This window comes from Bemisia tabaci, chromosome 8, assembly GCF_918797505.1.
Source record: "Bemisia tabaci chromosome 8, PGI_BMITA_v3".
NCBI lineage: Eukaryota > Metazoa > Arthropoda > Insecta > Hemiptera > Aleyrodidae > Bemisia > Bemisia tabaci.
In genome coordinates this window covers 7,119,644-7,141,296 of record NC_092800.1, presented here as the reverse complement: position 1 = coordinate 7,141,296, position 21,653 = coordinate 7,119,644, and the positions used below count along the sequence as shown (strand labels likewise).

General features: G+C 37.8%; 3 protein-coding genes across 5 annotated transcripts in view; 2 read left to right on the top strand and 1 right to left on the bottom strand.

The window, feature by feature from the left end:
* HnRNP-K (Heterogeneous nuclear ribonucleoprotein K) overlaps positions 1-2,850 on the top strand; it is a 71,799-nt gene extending 68,949 nt beyond the window's left edge. For all 3 annotated transcript variants that reach the window (XM_072303470.1, XM_019057057.2, XM_019057058.2), the window contains one exon: positions 1,323-2,850. In XM_072303470.1, the coding sequence (XP_072159571.1) occupies positions 1,323-1,359 (37 nt within the window). In that variant the 3' untranslated portion in view covers positions 1,360-2,850. The remainder of the gene's footprint in view (positions 1-1,322) is intronic.
* Positions 2,530-14,730, bottom strand: LOC109040902 (uncharacterized). The gene is made up of 6 exons (XM_019057005.2): positions 14,118-14,730; positions 13,002-13,191; positions 11,696-11,887; positions 8,339-8,556; positions 6,305-6,865; positions 2,530-4,303 (listed from the first exon to the last, which is right to left on the bottom strand). Exons 1-6 carry the CDS (start codon positions 14,220-14,222, stop codon positions 4,253-4,255), a joined length of 1,317 nt encoding a protein of 438 aa, XP_018912550.2. The 5' UTR covers positions 14,223-14,730; the 3' UTR covers positions 2,530-4,252.
* Positions 14,731-15,432: 702 nt separating this feature from the next.
* Positions 15,433-21,653, top strand: part of LOC109040937 (uncharacterized) — a 77,882-nt gene continuing 71,661 nt past the window's right edge. Inside the window, exon 1 of the mRNA XM_019057073.2 lies at positions 15,433-15,618. Coding sequence (XP_018912618.2) covers positions 15,579-15,618 — 40 coding nt within the window. The 5' untranslated portion in view covers positions 15,433-15,578. The remainder of the gene's footprint in view (positions 15,619-21,653) is intronic.

Here is a 21,653-nt window from a genome sequence, read left to right as displayed (position 1 = left end):
TCCCCCTCCATTTTGGCATGCGATGCATTTCTGAATTTTGGATGTAGTCGTCATTGCTGCCAGGAGCCAGCATGAAAACCAATTGGTTCAGGCGTGCCGTCGCTCGGAGGGAATTTCCTTTTGTTGTAACAGAGGTTGGCAGTATCTTAAAAACTGTAACCAACCAAATCTACTCGTTAAATTTTGACTACTGTCATCAGCATTAAATCACAAAATTTCATTTGAGCATTAGGCTTAAAGGCCTGGTAAAAGTCTTGGTGTCAGCAAAGTCGCTTTTATTTAATCTGGATTTTAAGAACTTTTATTTCGCTGAAAATCTTACGTTGGGCTTGGTGGAAGTGCTGTCAATCTTAAGATATGGTTCATCACTCAGATGCGCTTCAACCTTTTACCCAAAAATTCACTCCGCTTTTTTCGCTGAAAATCAACTTATTTCTGTTGATTTACATGTATATATTATGCCTGAAAAGTGCTCACGATATGATATCATAATCTAGTCAGGAGGTCATCATATTCAGTGCTGTTTTATATTTCATGCTTCTCTGGTCAGTCGAGGAAAACACCTTCTTGTCAGCAATTAATTTTTCTCTCTCTTATTTCGTACCTATAAAACTTTTATTTTACTCATTCAGCAGAAGCCTCAAAGAAAATTGTATTTTTATTTTAAAGAGATCATGTATGAAATACAATGCTGTTTTTTTGTATAACTCTTTCTTTCCTGTCTGTTGAGAAACATTTTGTGTAATAAACCAAAAGAAAGGAATCAAAACTAATTCAAATATCCGACATTCCTTCATCAGTTAATATGCAATAATACCCTTTCATTTGAATTTCTGTTTTTTTTTCCTCTTTATTTGCTGATGCGAATTGGTCCTGGTGCTGTCCTTACTGTCTCTTCTCATGATTTCTCAAGTAATTTATTTCAAATTTGTATTAATAACAGAAGGACATTGATGAGTGGTTATCATTAGCAAAACTGAACTTTAATGAGACTATATACTGTTCGTTTAAGTCCATTGGTGTTCTTGTTAAATCTGTTAAGGATAATTAGCATACCCAATTGAATGAAACTTGTCACTATCAATATCTCTTCAAAGAACTAATACTCGTGACTTGAACGTCTCAGTGGATATGTAATTTCTATTTTTAAGTAATTATTTATTTCTTTTTACTTACTGCATTGGACGTAACGTCGGTGCAAAGTTGATGTACATTTTCTGTCATCTCTTTAACTTCCATATTGGAACATTCCTTTGTCGTCCTCTATAATTTGCCTCATCAATATTTATTTTGTATCTAATCAAGTGAATTTCTGATTTCAGTATGGCAGAAAACAGCGGCCCGCCTCCCCGGTATTAAGTTTCCAGCCCATCGTGTACATTATTCTCACAAACTCACTTTAGAGTACAACAATTTTTGTCTCGTTCTTTATAATTTCAAAAAATATTTTGTTATTTTTTATTACCTCAAACGAGTTATGTATTATCCAAATACTGAAATGACCACGTAGTTTTAGTCATCTGATCTATATTTGTAATTAATTCATTCTTATCATTTCGTAAGTATCTCGCTCCTTCATGTGTCTGAAGTCCGTAATTTTTTAAGTGATCCCTTTGTCATGGTACAAAGGTTCTCCCCAAGTTGTGTATAGCCCCAGTCTTGTTTAAGTTAGTATTTATTGATCCTTTTTTTTTAAATCCTACCTGCCAAAGGTAGGTTCTACGAGCTAAAACACTGAAGCCCGTATCACAGAAGCAGTTGTCTCATTTTCCTTTCTTTGAGTGGTTAAATACTTAATAGTCTCTTAAGTTGTAATGGATTGTGCTGTTTCAAAAATTATTAGGCCCAGATCTTTATTTTGAATCATTCTTGTCTCAATATAGATTAAGTTTCCTCTCCGAACAAGTATGACCCCAGACCTGCATTTTATTAAGTTGTCCCTTTTCGCAATAAGTTATCTAAGAAGTCTCTGAATAAGTCTTCACTACGGGTGCACCATAGGTGATCAGTACCAATAGCTCTAGTTTTTCCACTTCAATCTCTTTTGTTTTTGTTTTAACCTTTTGATTTCTTGTCCTGAAAAAATATCATATTCTAAGTAGGAGTAAGTGTGTTCAATTTTCACACTTATCCACCCTTAAATCAGAGGCACAATTGAGACTCTTAAGTAAAGAAGTTGGATAGTGTTTGATCAATAATCAAAAGTACTAGGAAATCTGATATCTTCTACTAAGTTCTGCATAACGCTGCACATCCAATAAGTAATTTAAGCGTAACGGATCTCGAAGATAATATTTTGAGGAACATTGGCTCTCCTTATGTTTTAAGATTTAAAGAAGAAAATATGTGTCCACTCTTTTACTTTTGTGTTCGGTGAACATTTTTATCTCCTAAGAACTTATTTGATTTTGTTGAATATACTTATTTTTGCACTCTGGTCAAAAATTTGCCATTTCCCTGCAGAGCGTAAGATGAGCACTGTCTCTAATCAATGTGGTAACAAAGCAATTTTTGCACTGAACGATGAAGCTGGTTCTTCTTCATTCAGCCTGCAAATCGGGTTTCAGTTGTTTTCGTCTCTGATGATCAGTAATTTTTATTTTTATTTCACAATTTGTATCTTCCACCCTGAAATCATTGGTCCTTTATTTTTTATTTATTCTCTGTTTCTCCATTCTCTTTTTTTTTAAAATAACTATTCATAAACGGTGAATAGCTTTGTTTGATGCTGACCATTTTCATCGTCAAACTCCTTTTTCTTTTGATTACTTTTCATTTGTGCCCTATCTGTACAAGTATCATTGAATTAAATGTTGATTAATTATGGTATAATAAAACTCAGAAATGAAACCTGTGTTTTTTCATCTACATCTGACCTTAAATCTATCTCCGCCTCAGAATTTCTAAAAGCTTGGATTCCATAGATGCATAGCAAAAGAAATCTCATCTCAAAATGTTAATATATGACTTATCATGTTGATTGCCAAGGCTTTCTTAGCAGCTGGTACAAGAAGGCCAACAAAACGATGTTATGAAAGCTTCAGTTTGGTCGCTTTCAGAGCATTGCTGGCGCTATCTGCTAGCTTCCTATGTAACTAATCACAACTAAATTATCCCAATGAGCGCATCACTGTTTTTCCGTTATCATTTAAAGATATCTTATCAGCTCTCTGTGTGTGTCAACTTGCTGCTCTCTTCGTCTGTCTCCATGACCTAGTTTGTACCAGTTTGGCCTGTCCCAATTGACTTATATGGCAGCTAATATGTTGCGTGTACATCTGATTTTTGATGTCTTTCCATAATCCATTAAATTTTTTTGGTTCCTTCAACTTACAACTTAATTTTACATGACATGTTCCAATGATTACAAGAGACAAGTATTGAACAATGCCTCTTTTTTTGCAAGGATAAAGAAAGAAGTATCTAGGTTTTGTGAGTAAAGAATTTACTGTTTACAGGTACTCTACCCCAAGAAAGGCTCAATGCATCAAATTCGTTTCCCCTATAGAGGCAAATACCATTAAATATGTATATGGTAATGGGGCTACTAAAATTAATTAATACGCCCCACCTTGACTCAAAAGAATTGCCTGTGATAACATTCATCTAAAATCTCTAGATTTGAATCAGTTGCATTAATACAAAGCAGCAGTAGGTCTGGAAACACGGGAAAGTCCTTTCAACATGTACCACTCTGACATTTTCAAAAAAGTGATCTGACCTTAGGAGGATGCACTTTAGAGGATGACATTTCATTTGTAGACGACTCTTTTAAGTCATCGGACCCGATAATCAGAAAAATAAAATTAAAAGGCATGAAACGCAAGACATATTAACAGCCAAAATGCACCATAATGTCTCCAATGTGGTTTTTAAAAGTTTCTGCTCTTTTTTTCTTGAACAGAAACGAGCCCACTTTATAGCTTGAAACTTGTGCACGGAATAGTTTGCCGACAGAGGAGAAAATAAGGGAAATTTTCAGGAAATTACTTTAACTAGTTTGCCAAAGAAACCATAAAGTATGACAGGAATTCTGAAATGTTGAAAAGGAAGGTTCATTTCATCCCCCCAACATCTTCCCATTAACTACTGGTATTCAATAAATTATGTGTGTTTTAAATTCCAAAGAAATTATAAACAAGAAAACTAGCATTCATGAACCAAAATGAAATGAGGTAAATTATGCAGACAGGCAGGATTTTCAGACTTGTTCTATTATGCCTAAAGTATTTACTTATTGTTGGTTAAAAACTTATTGCACCTTCCGCTTGAGTTCTTTAAGGTCCCTCTGAATGTTGAGAATCTGAAAAAGAAAGTGAAAACATGTAGCAAATCTTACAATCCAAAGTCATGAATTCTACATCCATTGACTGTCTCAGCAGTTGACAGATTCATCAAGGTCTCTTCTGAATGAAAGATGCAATGAAAGAGACAGTGAAAGAGACTTGGTGTTGAAAGCTGTAAATTACATCAGCTCTTCTGGTGCACAAAATTTTGTAATTGTGACGTCAGACTGAAAATAGATTTTCTAGGGTCAAATTTTAGCTCAGTTGATGCTGATTTTTTTTTATTATTATTATTATTACCTATTAATTTAATCAGTTGTTTGTTACAATTTCTTCAATATTTTAACTTTCTTCATCCTCCGAGGCCTTGACTCTTTTTAAAGATCTAGAAAAGGCACCTCTCTTATTCCTGGCCCATTGGAACTTTCGGTCCAACTGGTGATACATTTATTTTGGTGTGGACATTCAATTTTAAAACTAAAAAACTGTGTCTAAATATATTTAACAAGGTTGCCACAGTCCGGGCATGTGTACCGTCAAACGTCAACGAAAAGGACGAAAGCGCCAGAGAAAATTGTTAAATTCTTTCATTTGCCCTCTGAAATGGGTTCGATTCCTTAGACAAAAAAATTTTGCAAGAAAACAATTTCCGACCAGTGTGTAATTTAAAAGTCAAAAATGTAAAAAAAAAAAAATTTAAAATAAAAAGAAAAAAAAAAAAGAACATGATACACGAGTCTCTCCACCAGGGAGATCTCTTCGCAAGAAATCGTTTCCCACCCGCCCGCCGGTAGAGCCGCGGCGGCGGCGTGCTGCCAGCGCGATACTCGCACGGACGCCTACAAACCTAAGGGGATACTTCAAGCAATGCGCAATGCGTGAAGTATCCCCTTAGGTTTGTAGGCGTCAGTGCGCGTTTCGAGCCGGCAGTACGCCGCGCCGCGCCGCAGCGTGAACCTTAGCATAAACTTGTTCACAATTAATAGGTCAGAGGGTGTTAAAATGTAGGCAATTTTACATCACATTCGAAATTAGCGACTCGAGAAACATCAGTGACGAAACTTTCGTAATCTTTCAGTCATTATCCGACTTATATTAAGCCATCTGGTTTGCCTTCAATTAAAAAGGTAGGAAAAAGAGGTCGCAATAATTGTATTCACAGTTCACACACGCACATTATTAGAATGCCGAGACTCCCTAATGCAACGCATCACTACCTTGCATTAGAAGTTGCATTTCGTCAGATTGAAGGTGCATTACTTCGTTTGCTAAACGAAAGAACGTTGTGATTGTTTAGTTGGCGGAGTGTACTTTTAAAATAGCTAGCCAAGTGTATTTTTACCGTGAAACAGGTCATTTCGAACTGCATCGATATTTCCTCTGATACGGTAGGTACACATAAGCAAAATTTTGAGCAGAAAGTAACTGTCCTATTCTTGTGAAAAAGTGCAATGTTCGAGCCAATTTTCGTAGCCTCGGAAGAAAGATAAGTTTTTCTCGTCTGACATGTGACGATAACGAGTACCTACGCAATCATCTCTTACTAATGGCTTGAATCCGAAGGTATATTTGAGGGGCTTGGAGGAAAACGTGCATGAAGGTAGTTTTTGAAAAAATTGAGGCATTAATGATTTTAAGTCAAACTAGTCTTAACGTATATTCTGTGAAAAATTCGCTCCCAAATTCCAATTTTCAAGCATCAAAAAGTAAGTTTAAACTTTCTTTCCACCCTTAGGATGCGTGTAATTTCAAAACTTCAAACACGTATTTCTCAAAATAGCAAAAACTCCACTTCAGCGCCTTGTCCTCCGAGCCCCACATTCAGTGGCAGATCCAGAAATTTGGCAACACTGGATTTCCTCCATTTAAACCTACGTTAAATAATCGATTCTTGTCAGAGCACCTGGTCCCTCCAGGAATCGATACTTTTTAATAGGTTTAAATGGAGAAAATACAATGTTGCCAATTTGCTGGATCCGCCAATGCCCACATTTTAGATATAATTTAACAAACCTTACCATATTCAATCGCTGTTCAGCGAACTTCTGCTCCACTTCAAGAGAACTCTCTCCTCCTCGGAGTCTCTCCAAAGTAAGCTTTTGGAACTTTTCACGCACCGAGTCTAACTTCCTCAAGAAATCTTCACTGGAGGTCCTTCCTCCGGCGGCATGATTTCGATCGAAATCCTGGTCATGGCGCAGTATTTTCCGCATTTGAGATCTCGAGTCTCTTCGCGTCAGTTTTTTGCTCTTCAAGCGCCAGTTTCTCAACGCCTCTCTGGTCTTGCCCCTCTGCAAGATTCGCTCCTGCGTCTCCAGAGTGAGTTTCCGCTGGAGGCGTCGCAAACTCTCGAGATGACGATCGTGAACATCCCTTTCGAAATCATCCTTGCTTCTTAGTTTATCTCCCAAAGGCTTCCGTGGCAATATTCTCCGTTTCTTTCTATACTTCACCCGGTTTGGAATTATGAAGGTGTTCCCATGTTGGATATTACTGGGAGTCGCCAGCGGCCTGAAGGAACTCTGACTTTCCCCCTCCTTTCTTTCGTATTTTGCAAGATGAGAATAAGATAGTTTTTCCTAGGATAAAGCAACATTATCAATCATTCAAAAATGCGTTTAAATATTTTTTCGAAAAGGGGCCGTCCCTTGATGACGTAGGTAACGCTTTAGGGGAAGGGGAGTCGGGGACAGCGTTACGCCATTTTGTTTTTACGTGTTAAAGCGTCACAAAAGCGTTACAAGGGGGAGGAAAAATGCCAAAAAGTGCTTGGGAACGGCCCCTAAGTAAAAAAAAAACTGCTAATTGCGTCAGGGGAGAGAATTTAAAATGTTGACCTGGACTAGCTTTTTGAAAAAGTCTTTTTTCTTTATCAAAATTGAAAAGTGACAACTGCAAAACAACCGAAGACAAACAAGATCGATCGATAGAAATTCGTTTTATCGAGGGAAAGATGAGTGAAAATACCAGAGAAAGGAGAATCTCGGCGGAAATGTTCGTTAAATTTTGTCCAGGAATTATTTCAAAAGTTGGAAATCGAAAAATCCTTGAAAGCCGGAATCTCGTTGACCGATCAGAGAGCAGAACTTTTTCTGGTGGCTAAAGAATTGAGATGAAAATTCTCTACAAGGGCGCTCTGTTATTCAGGCGCTATAACTAACAGCGCAGTTCTTCAACTCCCGTGCATTTCTGAAGAGGTGAGAAAAACGAAAATGCCTTCAATTTTGAACATGCAACACGCACATCCGCGGAACACGTATAGTTTCATCAAGGCGCCTTAACTCACAGTCAGTTAGTATTCGTAAGTAGAGGTAATCGCGTCAATTAGAATCTGTAATTCTGAAAGACTCAGGCCCCAGAAATTATAATACGAGAGTTTAAAAAACAGTCAAAAACGTTTTAATCGAGCAGTTCAAAATGTTGCAGCACTAAAAATATGAAAATGATTAATCAATTAATTACATCATTGTACTCTCAAAAATTTAAAACGGGTTGGTGATTACAGTTTTTACTGTTGTTCTCGCATTTTCATTTCTGGCGCTTTCGTCTCAATAAGAATGATCGATTCAACCATTGACCTCAGATATTCTGGCCACGTATTACTGGCTAAAAATTATCTTCTCACACGGGTGCTCAGTTGTGCTACAACGAACGACACCTCCAGTGCATTTCTGAAGAGGTGAGAAACGCGAAAGCGCCTTCAATTTTGAGCATGCAACACGTGGTACACCGTGGTACACGAATGGTTGCATCAATGCGATACAGCCAACTTACAATTAGTCTAGTTTTTTAAAACAAAAGCGCCTCCAACTTTTGAATATGCAACTCGCACAACCAAAATACTGAAAATTTGAGTAAACATTTAAATAAAACCTTGTGAATTTTAATCAAAAAATTTTGAGATAAATAAAAGAAAATAGGTTGTAAAATTTATGTTGTAAGAATATGTTCCGTAGTGAGCCATGCGCTTCAAGTATGAAGGACTTTGCTATCAGTTCAAACACTTATGAATAATAATCATTGAAAATTTTGATAAGGGCTGGTTCTCTTACCATTAGATGAGAGGGTGTCAGTTGGTCCCAATATTCAAATAAATTTAACTTTGTCTCCGGTTTTGCTTTTAGCAACTTTTTGACCCTCACGTAATGCTCAATAGCCAATAATGGAGTTTTAGCTGACTTGATTCTTCTTGATGAAATTTTTTTGGTGACGTTCTTTTTCCTTTTGAGTCGCAAAGGCAAGAAAGTTTCCTCTGAGTTGCATTCCATGTCTGCATTTAAGACAGAAAAACTGACATATCTACATTTAAAGTAGCCAAAAGGTGTCAAAATTTTAATATGAAAGCTTAAAATAAGGCTCATAAACCAAACCACAAAATCAAAGAATCGGAAAGGCACCGGTAAGATATACGCAGTAGAAACAGGAAATCAATAGTCTATATTACATAGTCAAAAAAGTCTATCCATATAGTCTATGTAGTTATCGTTCTCGGGGAAAGGGTGGTTGATCCTTGGCCCACGAAATTCTTTGTACTTTTTTGATACCACAGCACAGAAGAGTGTCCTCTACGAATATTTTGGGACATGAGAACGTCAGAAAATTTCAAATTAAACGATTTTCGATACAATTTTTACATTTCGATACAACGAATTGCGCAAGATGGATGTCCACATTAGAAAAATGTAAGACGCGATGGCGTGAGTCGAAAACTCGCAATTCTCTGCTCTATGCTACTAGTTTGACGCACCATTATTAATAAGACAAACGAAAAGAAACAAACACAATATAGAAATAAAGCGGAGGAAAGAATGCGCGTTTACGACGGCGCAGAGATACAACTATTCGTACTTGATGGACGTCAGTGCTGCATCTGCAAAATTGAAGGCGCGATGACGCGAAGCGTGACCTCTCAATGCTCTGCTAAATGCTGTCAATGAGATGTCACTAGGATTTGGGAATAAAGTTAAAAGAGGCGCAAACACATCTCTCCTACCTTCGGCTGTGTTGAGACTCGTTCTTTCTTCTTTTTTCAGGTTCTTTTTTTAGAGTGGATTTACAGACCCACGTATTAAGCTCGTGTAAAACGCAGCCCTGGCTCGGTTCTCTTGGAAATAATAGTGCTTGGATGCGTCTAGTGGCTAAAATTTTATGTTTTCTTTAATTTCAGAAGTTCGTCGGTTACTTTGATACGTTCGATTTTGCAATTTTTGCTTTGTGCGATTAATAAACTTTGAACCTGAAAATAGTTCAATTGCAGAGTGATACCTTACGCATTCCGAAGAGTTTGACTAGTAATAACTTTGCGCCTTACGAATGTGATGAAAGATCACATTGAATTGAATATTGAAGTAGCCACAACGCTGGTCTAGTCGGTTTACCTTTTCCGTTATTGCAGTTTTGAAAGCATAGTTTAAGTGCTCGTGAAATCAGTCATTCCATTTATCTCATGCTCGAATTTTATGCGACATGTCACACGAGTATCCCGATATGGAAAGTCGGCAGTTTCGGAAACGCCTTCAATTGCGGCGTGATACCTTACGCATTCCGAAGAGTTTGAATAGTTGTATCATTGCGCCTTACGAATGCGATGAAAGATCGTATTGAATATTGAAGTAGCCTCAACGCTGGTCTAGTCGGTTCACCTTTTCTGTTATTGCAGTTTTGAAAGCATACTTTAAGTGCTCGTGAGATCATTCATTCCATTTATCTCATGCTCGAATTTTATGCGACATGTCACAAGAGTATCCCGTTATGGAAAGTTGGCAGTTTCGGAAACGCCTTCCATTGCGGCGTGATACCTTACGCATTCTGAAGAGTTTGAATAGTTGTATCTTTGCGCCTTATTAATGCGATGGAAGATCACATTGAATTGATTATTGAAGTAGCCACAACGCTGGTCTAGTCGATTTACCTTTTCCGTTATTGCAGTTTTGAAAGCATAGTTTAAGTGCTCGTGAAATCAGTCATTCCGCTTATCGTGCTCCTATTTTATGATACAGGTCACACGAGTATCCCGATATGGAAAGTCGGCAGTTTCGGAAACGCCTTCAATTGCGGCGTGATACCTTACGCATTCCAAAGAATTTGAATAGTTGTATCTTTGCGCCTTACGAATGCGATGAAAGATCGTATTGAATAATGAAGTAGCCTCAACGCTGGTCTAGTCGGTTTACCTTTTCCGTTATTGCAGTTTTGAAAGCATAGTTGAAGAGCTCGTGAAATCAGTCATTCCATCTATCTCACTCTCGAATTTTATGCGACACAACACATGCTGCAAACATGTGTTGCTTTGGCAACATATTCTGAATCCCTCTCCACATAGGAAATGCCCCGCCAGAAATTTCACGTTATACCCCTTTAACCAGCCAAGGGTCTACTCTCCGCCCTCAGGCAGTTCGACTTTGATCAAAGCAGTAAATTGCCGCATTACTTCACGCATTCTGTTGACACGTAATTATAGCTGCTTCCGAATGATTTATTTAGGATTTAAAATGATGAGTCCTGCCGTGCAAGTCTCGAAACCTGATTTTTCAATCTTACTTGACAAAAATCACCCTATTGAAAATTGTGTTTACGTCGAATAAAGTCCTTTTTCCAGCGTGCACTTGTGCAGTCAATTTGGTCTTGTATTAGTGGTTCGCCGTTTCTTTCACGAAAGAACTTACCTACATTCCAGTGTTGCCAAATTTCTCCTCGAAAATTGCACGTTAGCTGGGAAAATCTTGGGCATGTGTAAAAGAAAATTGTCCTGATTTTTATCCTGATCTCATACAAAAATCAGACACATTTTGAGAAAAAATCGAGCAGGGAAATTCTTGTAAAAAATTGAATTGTTTGAACCAATTTTGCAACCTTGGAATAGAGCTACGTTCCTGCGACCGGAAAATGATAAATTGACCACCTTATGTTCGTAGATTTATCGTATACAACGAGCATACTGAACCATGTGTATGTTGTGTTGCCTGATTGCTGAATGAAGGGGCATTACCTTGTACTTTGCCAAACTTAAAGTTCGCTTTTTCCGATCAAAAAATGGATAGCTACAATGGAAAGAGTGCAACATCTCAAGATTATTACTACTGCTGTTCATACTGCTAAAAGTCATTTTTACTAACTTTTTTTGGGGGGGGGGAGGGCTTTGAAAGCGGGGAAAAAACCAAGTTTCGGCAACTACTGCTCGCATGAGCCAGGAACGGATTTTCTAATTTTGAAATTCAAAAACTGCAGAATTGAAATCGCAAAATCAGCAAACATCTTTAGTTAATCTCCAGACACATCATTGAACCTAAAAATCCTCTGAACGCTAGCTCCGCAGCGATCTTAAATACACAAAATGAAAATATGGGAATTGACGGTTTCCGCATGAGCCGATTCAATGGGAGATTTAGTTTTCAAATGTGATCACCTACTTTCAATGTAAATGTCGGTCCGCCATCCCGGCACGATGCTTTCGACCCTTGAACTTTTCTTTTCGTCCCGATTGTTCCATTCCTCTCGCAAAAACCGTATGAGGTGTTGGACACCTTTCCTGACGATTCTCTCCGGTGGATATTCAAGAGGATTATTCGTAACCTGGAGACCTTTCAATGTTGATACCGCACCTGAAATCATGGAGGATTTAAAAAGCTCTGTTCAGAAAAAATGTTGATGCATGGTGACCGCAGATAAATACGTGAATTTTAGTGTGGCGAGAATACTTAGGGGAAACATTATTTAGAAAAAGGATGATAGATTTTATTATCTTATTACCTAATTATTTTGACACCGACCAATGCCGGCCTTGTACGGCTGAATTATGAAGTATGAAGTTCCATCATCCAGTGTACATACAATTTTAGGTTGAAAAATTGAACATTTTTCTGACTTCACACTACATGTCACGAGATAAAAATCATTTTATAAACAGGTCGTAACATAAAGTGAAGGTTTTATGAAAAAAAACAATTTTAAGATCGGCAATAATCTCGAATCATTTATTCTAAAGATCCTTCTCCTTGATGGCCACATAATACAATAGGTAAAGTCGGGAAATGTGCACGTTCAATTGTGATGTTTAAAATCGCAGCGTATACATATATGTTTTATTTTACTAAAAAAAAAAAACCAGCCAAAGGTTTGTTTAACACTTTGTGAATTTATTTCGCTTATTTGAACATATCCATGAAGAATTTTAATGAAACATTTTGGTTGATTTTCCCCAGAAAAAATAAAACAACATCCAGTGATATTGAAACGTATCAATGGAAATGCACACTTCTCAAGTTTACCGCCGAACCAAGCCAGAAGGCCGTGTGAGCCTTCAGATGTTGCCAAATCTCCTTCGGCAAATCACAAAATTTCAAAAAAAATTGTAAATATTTTTTTCCCATTTTTTCAGAGGATTTTGTTTGTAATTTGAGCTGAAGTGCCCGAAAATTTGAAGGAGAATTATTCTCAAAGGTTTTTCAAAAATAAATATTTTCTGAGAGGCGATTTGGCAACATTCGAATGCTCATACGGCGTTTCACCTTAGCCAGTGGCGTGGCGTGCTTTGCGATATATCGATTGATCTGCCATTTAAACCTATAGAAAATGATCGATAACAGGGAGTTCGCAACGAACATCTTAATAATCGATTCTTTACCGTCGTTTCAAATGGGGAAATTTCGAAAATCGATCATTCACGCCTGGCCACTGCTTAGCACAACAATTCTGCCATCGATATGAAAAACTTACCTAACTCCATTGGGAGGGCAGAAAGTTGGTTGTCATCCAGCAGCAAAGTTTCAAGAGTTCGGTGGTTCTTAACGGTCGTTGGAAAGGTTCTCAGTTTATTATTTCTCAAATCAAACCACCTTAAGTGAGGAAAATGTCCGAACAAGTCGGCAGGAAGCTGCTCAATGTTATTGTTTGCCAAGTATAGGCTCTGAAATGTAAAGGAGCTTTGAAAATGACAAGATGAGGGTGGGACTGCAAAAACAGATATCTCGTTCACGGTGTCTGAAAATCTTCGCCTCTATGTTATTTTTTGAAAGGAGAACAAATTGACATCATTCCTTGAAGTTTATGCAGCATTTTCTTCGCACAAAGAAGAAAAATCACGGCAGTTTTATAGAATTGCCGTTGAGTAGTTTTCCGTTCAAAAAATAAAGTATGACAGGAAGTCCGCGACGTTGAAGACCTAGTTATGTGATTGCCGACTTACATCGTCGATGTATCTCATTTGCAGCAGTGTTTTAAAATCTCCGCTCCCATTTTATTACATCGAAAAAGAACAAACCAATGTTAAAATTTCAATTTCTATCTTTTATGATATATATGTTCTTCTCGGACATCCCCAAATTAAAGTTTCATTTGCCTTATTTTATTCTTTAAATATATGTGACCTCTCCTGACACATCAAAATTATACGTCAAAACTTTTGGAAGCCAAATGAATCTAAAGCACTACGACTATCAGGTAGATTTTTTTATTTATTTATTATTTTTTTAGGATGTATAAACTTTTGTATACCTATTCTCTTTTAACATTTCATTTTTGCTAAACTCCTTGAATTTTTTTTGTCAACTTAACAAAAATTAATGATAAGTGGAGAAATGCATCTTGCGTGTTGTAAATAATATGAAACAATAAAAGAATAAACAGAAGAATAAATAATTTTCTGTGTTCTGTGTTCATAATTTTATTCTTGCTGAGGATGGCATTTTTGTGCCGAAATGCAATCAAGGAAAAGAAAATAAACATTTAGATCCCAATTCAAAGTGCGTTTTTCGGTACATAAACTGTTTATTCTTTTATTATTTTAAAAAATGAATGATTAGACGAGGCAAATTATATGAAGACAGAACTTACCTGTAAATTTTGAGCTGCGTACAAAAATGTCGGCACACTGTCCAAGTTCCAACCTCTGAAATCGTTTTTATTTTCATGACTTTTATTATCGAGCCCCGGAGTCATTCTTGATGATCTACACAGATCTTTCACAGTATATAAAACATATTATATATAAAATATTATTAATATTAGTATATAAAAATTGTTCTTCATTCACTATCCACGAGGTCTAGAACTCATTTAAGCAAGCCGAACAAAATCGAACAACTAGATCCGCTGGAAGTAGGTAAAGTACCCATCGTAAGTTACATAATTTTAAGAATGAGGAGAGGAGAGGTAGCATGCTAGCGCAACCTAGTTCTTTCCATAAACCACGCGGTGTATAACTCCAACCCCATTGTTGCGTGTCGCCATGGCAACTTGTTGACAGTCCTAGTAGTTAGCGCACGATTAACAGTTGTAAATTCAGATCATCTGGCTTGAATGCTCGATTTATAGATTTTTAGGGTTTGTGCTGTGTAGACAGGCTCTTATATTTTCCTTACTCTTCGAACTTAGCATGAGCTTGAAATCGAGACATTTTAAGCAAACCACATTTTTAAAGAAAAACTGAAAAAAACCCTGTATAAGCATAAAAAACGCATTTGCAATTCGCTTAAAGCTTTGTAAATCTGATTTATAGAAGCTATTTTGCCAACCTCAGCCTCACTAACTTTCTGTCTACTTAAAAAAAAAAAAAAAAAAAAAAAAAAAAAAAAAAAAAAAAAGATTTCTTTTGACTTACAAAGCGGGGTTAAAGAGAAATTAAAAGGTCGACAAGTAAAAAAAAAGATTTCTTCTAACTTACAAAGTGGAGTTAAAGAGAAATTAAAAGGTCGACAACCCATTTTCCAAATTCTTTGTAAAGACGTTGATAGCCTGAGACACTGAATGTCTTTAAATATATTAACTAACTAACTAAATACTCGGTTGTTTGTAAACTCTCATTTACTAATACTTCATTGAAAATGTGTATAATTTTTTTACAATCTAGACGTTCACACTAGCATATTTTATAAAAAAAAAGAAGAAAAAAAGAAGCATAATAGGGTTCATCTTTGACCTCATCAGAAACGAGCGCAAAACTCAGGAGCAGTCACAGCGACGTCCCTAGTGGACGCGGAGCGACCACATGCAACGACACTATTATTTATACTCATAAATTTGACTGTGGGGGTGCCGGCATCGATGAACCCGGGGGAGGGGGGGGGGGGGGGGGCTCTGTGGGAAGAGGAAGACGCGAGGATGTGTGAGCGGTGGCGGTGGCGCGACGCGGCAAGTTCTCGACTTCCGAAACAGCGCGGGCTTCAGTTATCTTTCGCGGCTTGGTGCGGTGCGATGGGTGTGCGTGTGTGAGCTGTGCTGTGTTGTGTTTCCGCTGCATCTGGATTTTAGGATTTTTGTTTGGATTTGTGTTGGATTTCGGATCCCGGCGCCGCTATGGCCTCCCCTGCGCCCCCCTCGGAGCAGCTCCTTGATGGTGAGTCTCCTGGTTTCATACGAACCGGCACACAGTGGATCGAGTCAATAGGAGAGATCGGACAAAATGTGGAAACTTTAAACGCTCATAACTCCGTTTATACAAAATTTTGAGGTGTTAAAAGTGGTACCATTAGTTTTCTCGTGAAATATTCATTAGGAAGCGCCCCTTAAAATTTAAAATGTGACGAAATAAACATCAAAATTTGCAGATTTAGTCAAAAATTTCATGTCCGACCTCTCTAATTGACTCGATCTACTGTGCGGCATCGCACCGGTCCGAAAGTCGCAACTTTCCGCTCTCGGAAACGCACGGGATCATTTTCCAGAATGCTCCCAACATTTTTTGACTTAAATGCTCTGTCCTGGGAAATTTTGCTACAGTTACACACGCAGAAAAAGCTCACTCACACTATGAGGAGTTCCGGCGAATCCATGGCTGACGGGCGACACCAACCACGTATCTCTATTGCGGTGTTTCAAAATCCTGCTCTTGGTTTGATTTTTCAAAGAGGAACAAGTCAGCTTTATAGCTTGAAATTTTTACAGAATATTCCATTAATAGTGATGAAGAATCAAGAAAGTTTTCATGAAATTACGTTGACTAGTTGTCCAAGGATAAAATAAAGTATGACTGGAAGTCTGCAACGTCGCAAATAGAGGTACGTGGTCTCGCAGTTTGGCCATTGGAATGTTCCTGGCACGGGCTTCCACGTGGTTGAATAGTGGTATCATCGTGGAATGGCACGCTTACTTGGAATGCACACAAGCGATAGGTTTTTACCGGACGGAAAGAGGTGACTTAAACGCTATGTCAGTTCGCCTTCACCTTCTAATGTAGGCAACACGAGCTCCCCACGTGGTCGAATAGTGGTATCATCGTGGAATGGCTTGCTTACTTGGAATCCACATAAAAGATAGCTTTCTACCGGACAGGAAGAGGTGACTTTAACGCCATGTCAGTTCGCCTTCAACTTTTCGTGTAGGCAACACGAGCTCCCACGTGGTCGAATAGTGGTATGATCGTGGAATGGCATGCTTACTTGGAATCCACTTGAAACATAGCTTCCTACGGACAGGAAGAGGTGACTTTAACGCCATGTCAGTTCGCCTTCAACTTTTCGTGTAGGCAACACGAGCTCCCACGTGGTCGAATAGTGGTATGATCGTGGAATGGCATGCTTACTTGGAATCCACTTGAAACATAGCTTCCTACCGGACAGGAAGAGGTGACTTTAACGCCATGTCAGTTCGCCTTCCACTTTTCGCGTAGGCAATACGAGCTCCCACGTGATCGAATAGTGGTATCACTGTGAATGTACGCCGTAAAACATAAAGAACTCAGACCACGTGGACCATTTCGCTACACTTATGGGGGTGAGAATGGGATCCTCACTCACAAAATTCTAGAGATTACAATGTTGGAGGTAATATTCCGGTCATGCAATGAGCCTTTGTTTCTTTTCCTTTTCAATGGTTTCTATTATTATTAACAGTAGCGAGACGTGAAAGATCGGTTATTGGTGTTTCCTCATCTAAGGCTATGTTAAAGAATCGAATATTGAGGTGTTCGTTGCGAACATCTTGCTTATCGATTCTTTTTCATAGGTTTAAATGGTAGATACATCGATTTATTTATCGCAAAGCACGTCACGCCACCGTAATAATTATATCTTGAAGCTCCTCTCGGCGATGCTCTTCAAAATATTTCTTTTACTATATTTTGTACTATATTTTCCGATCGAGTACTACAATTTCTCGCTCATTATAGAAACAACATATGTGCTTTTGGTTTTCCTATGGAGGTAGGTGCTTTTGTGGATGAGCCAGATATTGTAGATCCTAATTGCTCAAATGTATCCCATTTGATGCAGCTTACACGACAATTAAGAGGCTTTTGATGGAAGATATTGAATGTGGGAGGATAATAAATATGGAATAAGATATACTGCCGTGCTAAGGAAAAACACCGTATAAGCCTTTAAACGTCGCCTGATTTCCATCAATAAAAACCGGATTCCTGGAAAAATTTTGAATACTTTTCTACAAATTTTTCAGACAATTTTGTTCGCAATTCGATCTAAAATATCTAGAAATTTCACGGGAAAATATGAATATCTTTCCCTCAAAAATACATGTTTTATCCAAGGAAATATGGCAACTCTCGAATGTTCATACGGCGCATTTCCTTAGCACGGTAGTATATGGGATGGGAGGGTTTCAACTCTCTTTACAAAGATGACAAAGTGAGCTGAGGTCCTTGCCAAAATGTCTCACGCGTTTACATGATTTTATCTGTAATACTCAGCTTAAAAACTCATTTATTTCAAAATCGCTAAGCCAAGGAAATGAATCTTCAAAAAATATCAGACTTCCCGTTAAATTTATGGATAATGAATCATTAATTACAGTATCGACATATGTGTAAAATACGTTTTTAACACTATGAACTTCAGTACAGTCTTCGAAAATTGGCTACATTCGGGCGAAACGCATGGTGCACCTTGTTTCTCGGAAGTAGTTTAATTGGCCGGTTGGGTAAGATTAGATGGACAGTGATAGGTTCCTTTCGTGCATGTGACGTCATATAAACGCTACATTCATATATTTTAGTGCTTGACAAATCGTTCGGCTTTAGTAATGTAGGCGTTACTTCACTTCGGTGACATGCAGCGCTGCCAGACTTGGACCGCTAAACGGTCTACTTTTAAAGTTTATTTTCGAAAGAACTTGTTAAACTTGGGCTTACTTACTTTTCACCGAACAAACGAGAAAGATTTTGTGTTGACTTTCGATGATCTCGCATCGGTGCATGTTCGATTTATTTTTTAATTTTTTTTCATTTTGGCGGCGATTAGTAGGTATAGTCAAAACGCGGGAATACGCAATAAAACTTCGCTACTTCTCATCCCCCAAGTGAAATTCCGGGAAATTCTCCGGAAATGGACAGAAACATCCTAAAACCGTTGAAAAAAGGACAGAGTCACAATGAGTATTCAATAGAATTTTTCGCGGAAATAATCGCTTCTCTGTTCTATTTTCTCGAATTCTATGACCAAGCAGGTAAATGCATACATGCACTAAAATTTCAATGGTGTAACTGCAGAAATGCGTGATTCGGTTCGCGGCGTCTCAGACTTCCTGTCATAGTTCGTTTCCCCCATGGAAAACTGCTGAACGTCATTTTTTGAAAATTACAGTGATTTTTTTTCTCTTTTTTAAGAGTATTCCATGATTAATGTGTAATTTAAAACTAATAAATATGTTATATAAAAAAAAAAAAAAAAAAAAAAAAAAAAAAAGATGTTGGTTTGGTCTCCTTTTAAAAAATAAAATAGTAGCGGAGATCTTGAAACACCGCAACCAAGATACGCATTTTGGATCCAGCAAACTGGCAACATTGTTTTTTTCTCAATTTTAACCTATGGAACTGTATCGATTCTTGAAGGGGCCAGGTGCTCCGACAAGAATCGATTATTTGACATAGCTTTTTATGGAGGAAATCCTGTGTTGCCAAATTACTGGACCCGCCCTGATTTTTGCAGTTTCACCGTCGATTCGTTTCTTTTCTGAGATTTTATTAAAATGGTGTAAAATCCTAAAAATGGTTTCACGATAAAATTTTTCACAAATTCCTATTCCTTTGAAAAAAATTTTGATGTGAGATCTGACATTTTTAGTGCGAAACGACGATCAAATTACGTGGTATAGCTAAAAAATATGAATGTGCCCTTTTCACTTTCTTTTCATGGAATGCATACAGGCAGAATACTTTGGTAGTCCACATTGAAAAAAAAAAGTTTAGTGAATCTGAACTAGATATGAACGTATGGAACCAGTTTTTGTTCTTTATACACAACCGAACAATTTGGTTGAGCAAACCGAATAATTCGGTTCCATATGCTCCTAACTAATTCGGATTCACTGAACTTTTTTTTCGGTGCAGTACAAATTCTCTGCTTCCTTGGGTAACAACTGAAACTTTGACGCACAATGATGTCTACTGTTCATTTTTATTTTTCATGAAAACTGGCAAACTCTTGAGTTTCTAGAGGCGCCAGTTTCGTACTCCGATTTCGGAAACGCTCGTACCTCAGAATACGGAAACATTGACATCATACCATCCGTGTTTACCGACAAAAACCTTGCCAGTAACGCGCAATGAGATGGCTAGTTTTTCTATGAATTCGGAAGAAGAAACACGCGCCGCAGGGAACCGAATTCTCTTGAGATGGAACCAAAACTAAGTAATTTTCAAAATCCTTCAAGATGAGAATGAAAGTTATCAGGTTTCAGGTCACAATGTCACGGATATCAGCTGAAGCCCGCCGGAACGTGCAATATTTATCGGGTGTTGGTCCTCTCGCGCAGTTCATTTTGTTAAAAGAAAAATGAACAAAAAATGTCCATTTTCAGCATTCATTTTTAACGTTTTGTGATTTCAAAAATCTGATTCGGCTCGATTTAAAGCAGGGATTTTTCTGGGTACCTTCACGGGTACGTTTTGAATCCACCGTAAGGTTTCTCAAAGAGTATACTATACTAGAATGGTTATTTCATTTTTCACTCTCTTTGAGGATCTGGATTTCCTTCTCTAATTGCGCATATAAACAAAATCAACTTAACTGCATGCCGCGTTGCCTGATTTCCTCTTATGTCATTTTTTTTCACGCTGGAGAACTAAAGTGCCGTGCCAACGAAGAACGCCGTATAAACCTTCGAACGTTGCCAAATTTTCTTTGATAAAATACGAATTTTCAGGGCAGTCTGTGAGCACCCTTCATCAACTTTTACGGAGAATTTTATTTGCGGTAATCTCGACATTTTTTTAAAATTTCAAAAGAAAATATTAAAAAACTCTCCCTAAAATGAAGACTTTACTATTGGAAATTTGGCGACTATCCCCCGATAAAGCATGTCTTTTTACGGAAAGTTATGCGGTTTTTTGCTTGACATTTTTAGATTTTTAGATTAAATTGCAAACAAAATTCGAAAAAAAATATGCAAAATTTTTCAAGAAAAATTAGTTTTCATAGAGGAAAATATCGCAACGTCTGAGGGCTTATTCGGCGTTCTTCCTTAGCACGGCAGTAATGGTCTTGTTCCTTTTAATAATTTTGATCATAACCGATGAGGTATTAACGACCAGTCAGTTTTGACTCGCTGATGTCCGCGCCGCGCCGCGCTGTCTCGCGGCAGACTCCAAAAGAATCCTTGACCTTTACGATCTTCCTATCCAGTCGCGGCATGACCTCTTCATTTCACCGCAACATTGTCATTGCACACTTACATCATCGAACTTAAACGCGCCGAAATTCCACGAAATCCACCAAATCGGCAACAGTGCTTCACGGTGAGTTGACGATGTGCGGGATCACGATTTGACTCTTCATAGACGTATCATACGGGTGTCTAATAAACCCTAAATTAAACCAGTGTTGTCGCCTTTCGTGCAAAATGCGCTTACACTGATGTGCTAAGTAAGAACACCGTATGAACAAAGAGTATGAGAGTTGCCAAATTTTATCGGATAAAACATGTATTTTTGAAAAAAAATTTGTATATTTTTTTTTTTTGAAATTTGTGAATATTTTAGATTAAATATCAAAGAACTTTGTCTGAAAAGTCTGAAGAAAAATATTCACAATCCTCCCAGTAATTCGCTCTTCATTGAGGGAAATATGGCAACGTCTGGAGGCTCATACGGCGTTTTTCCTTAGCGCGGCAGTATATGAAACTGTTTTCCGTGAGAGTAATCCGCCGAATGGCAACATTGGAGGACTCACGGTAATATTTCATATTCAAGTCGTTTTTGACGCATGAATTATGAGTTAACTCAGTGGTTTTTTTTTAAGTAAACCAAATGTCGCGACGTCCTGAGAGTGGGTGTCGCTCATTAATTAGGTGCATCGGCCGTTGGGTTGGTGTTGTTTAATGAGGTCAGCGAAGAATTGGAGGCCTATGAGAGGAACTAGTCTAGCACTCTGCCTCCAGTCGATTTTGAATTGTTGTTGCGAGGAAAATTTGTTGACTCAA

Bases quoted from the DNA above. Each gene is read 5' to 3' on its own strand.
- LOC109040902 (XM_019057005.2), bottom strand. From the start codon at position 14,222: ATGACTCCGGGGCTCGATAATAAAAGTCATGAAAATAAAAACGATTTC. The intron at 11,888-13,001 runs GTAAGTTTTTCA...CCATGATTTCAG, and splicing joins TGCCCTCCCAATGGAGTTAG to GTGCGGTATCAACATTGAAA. The intron at 6,866-8,338 runs GTAAGAGAACCA...GCTTTATCCTAG, and splicing joins TGACACCCTCTCATCTAATG to GAAAAACTATCTTATTCTCA.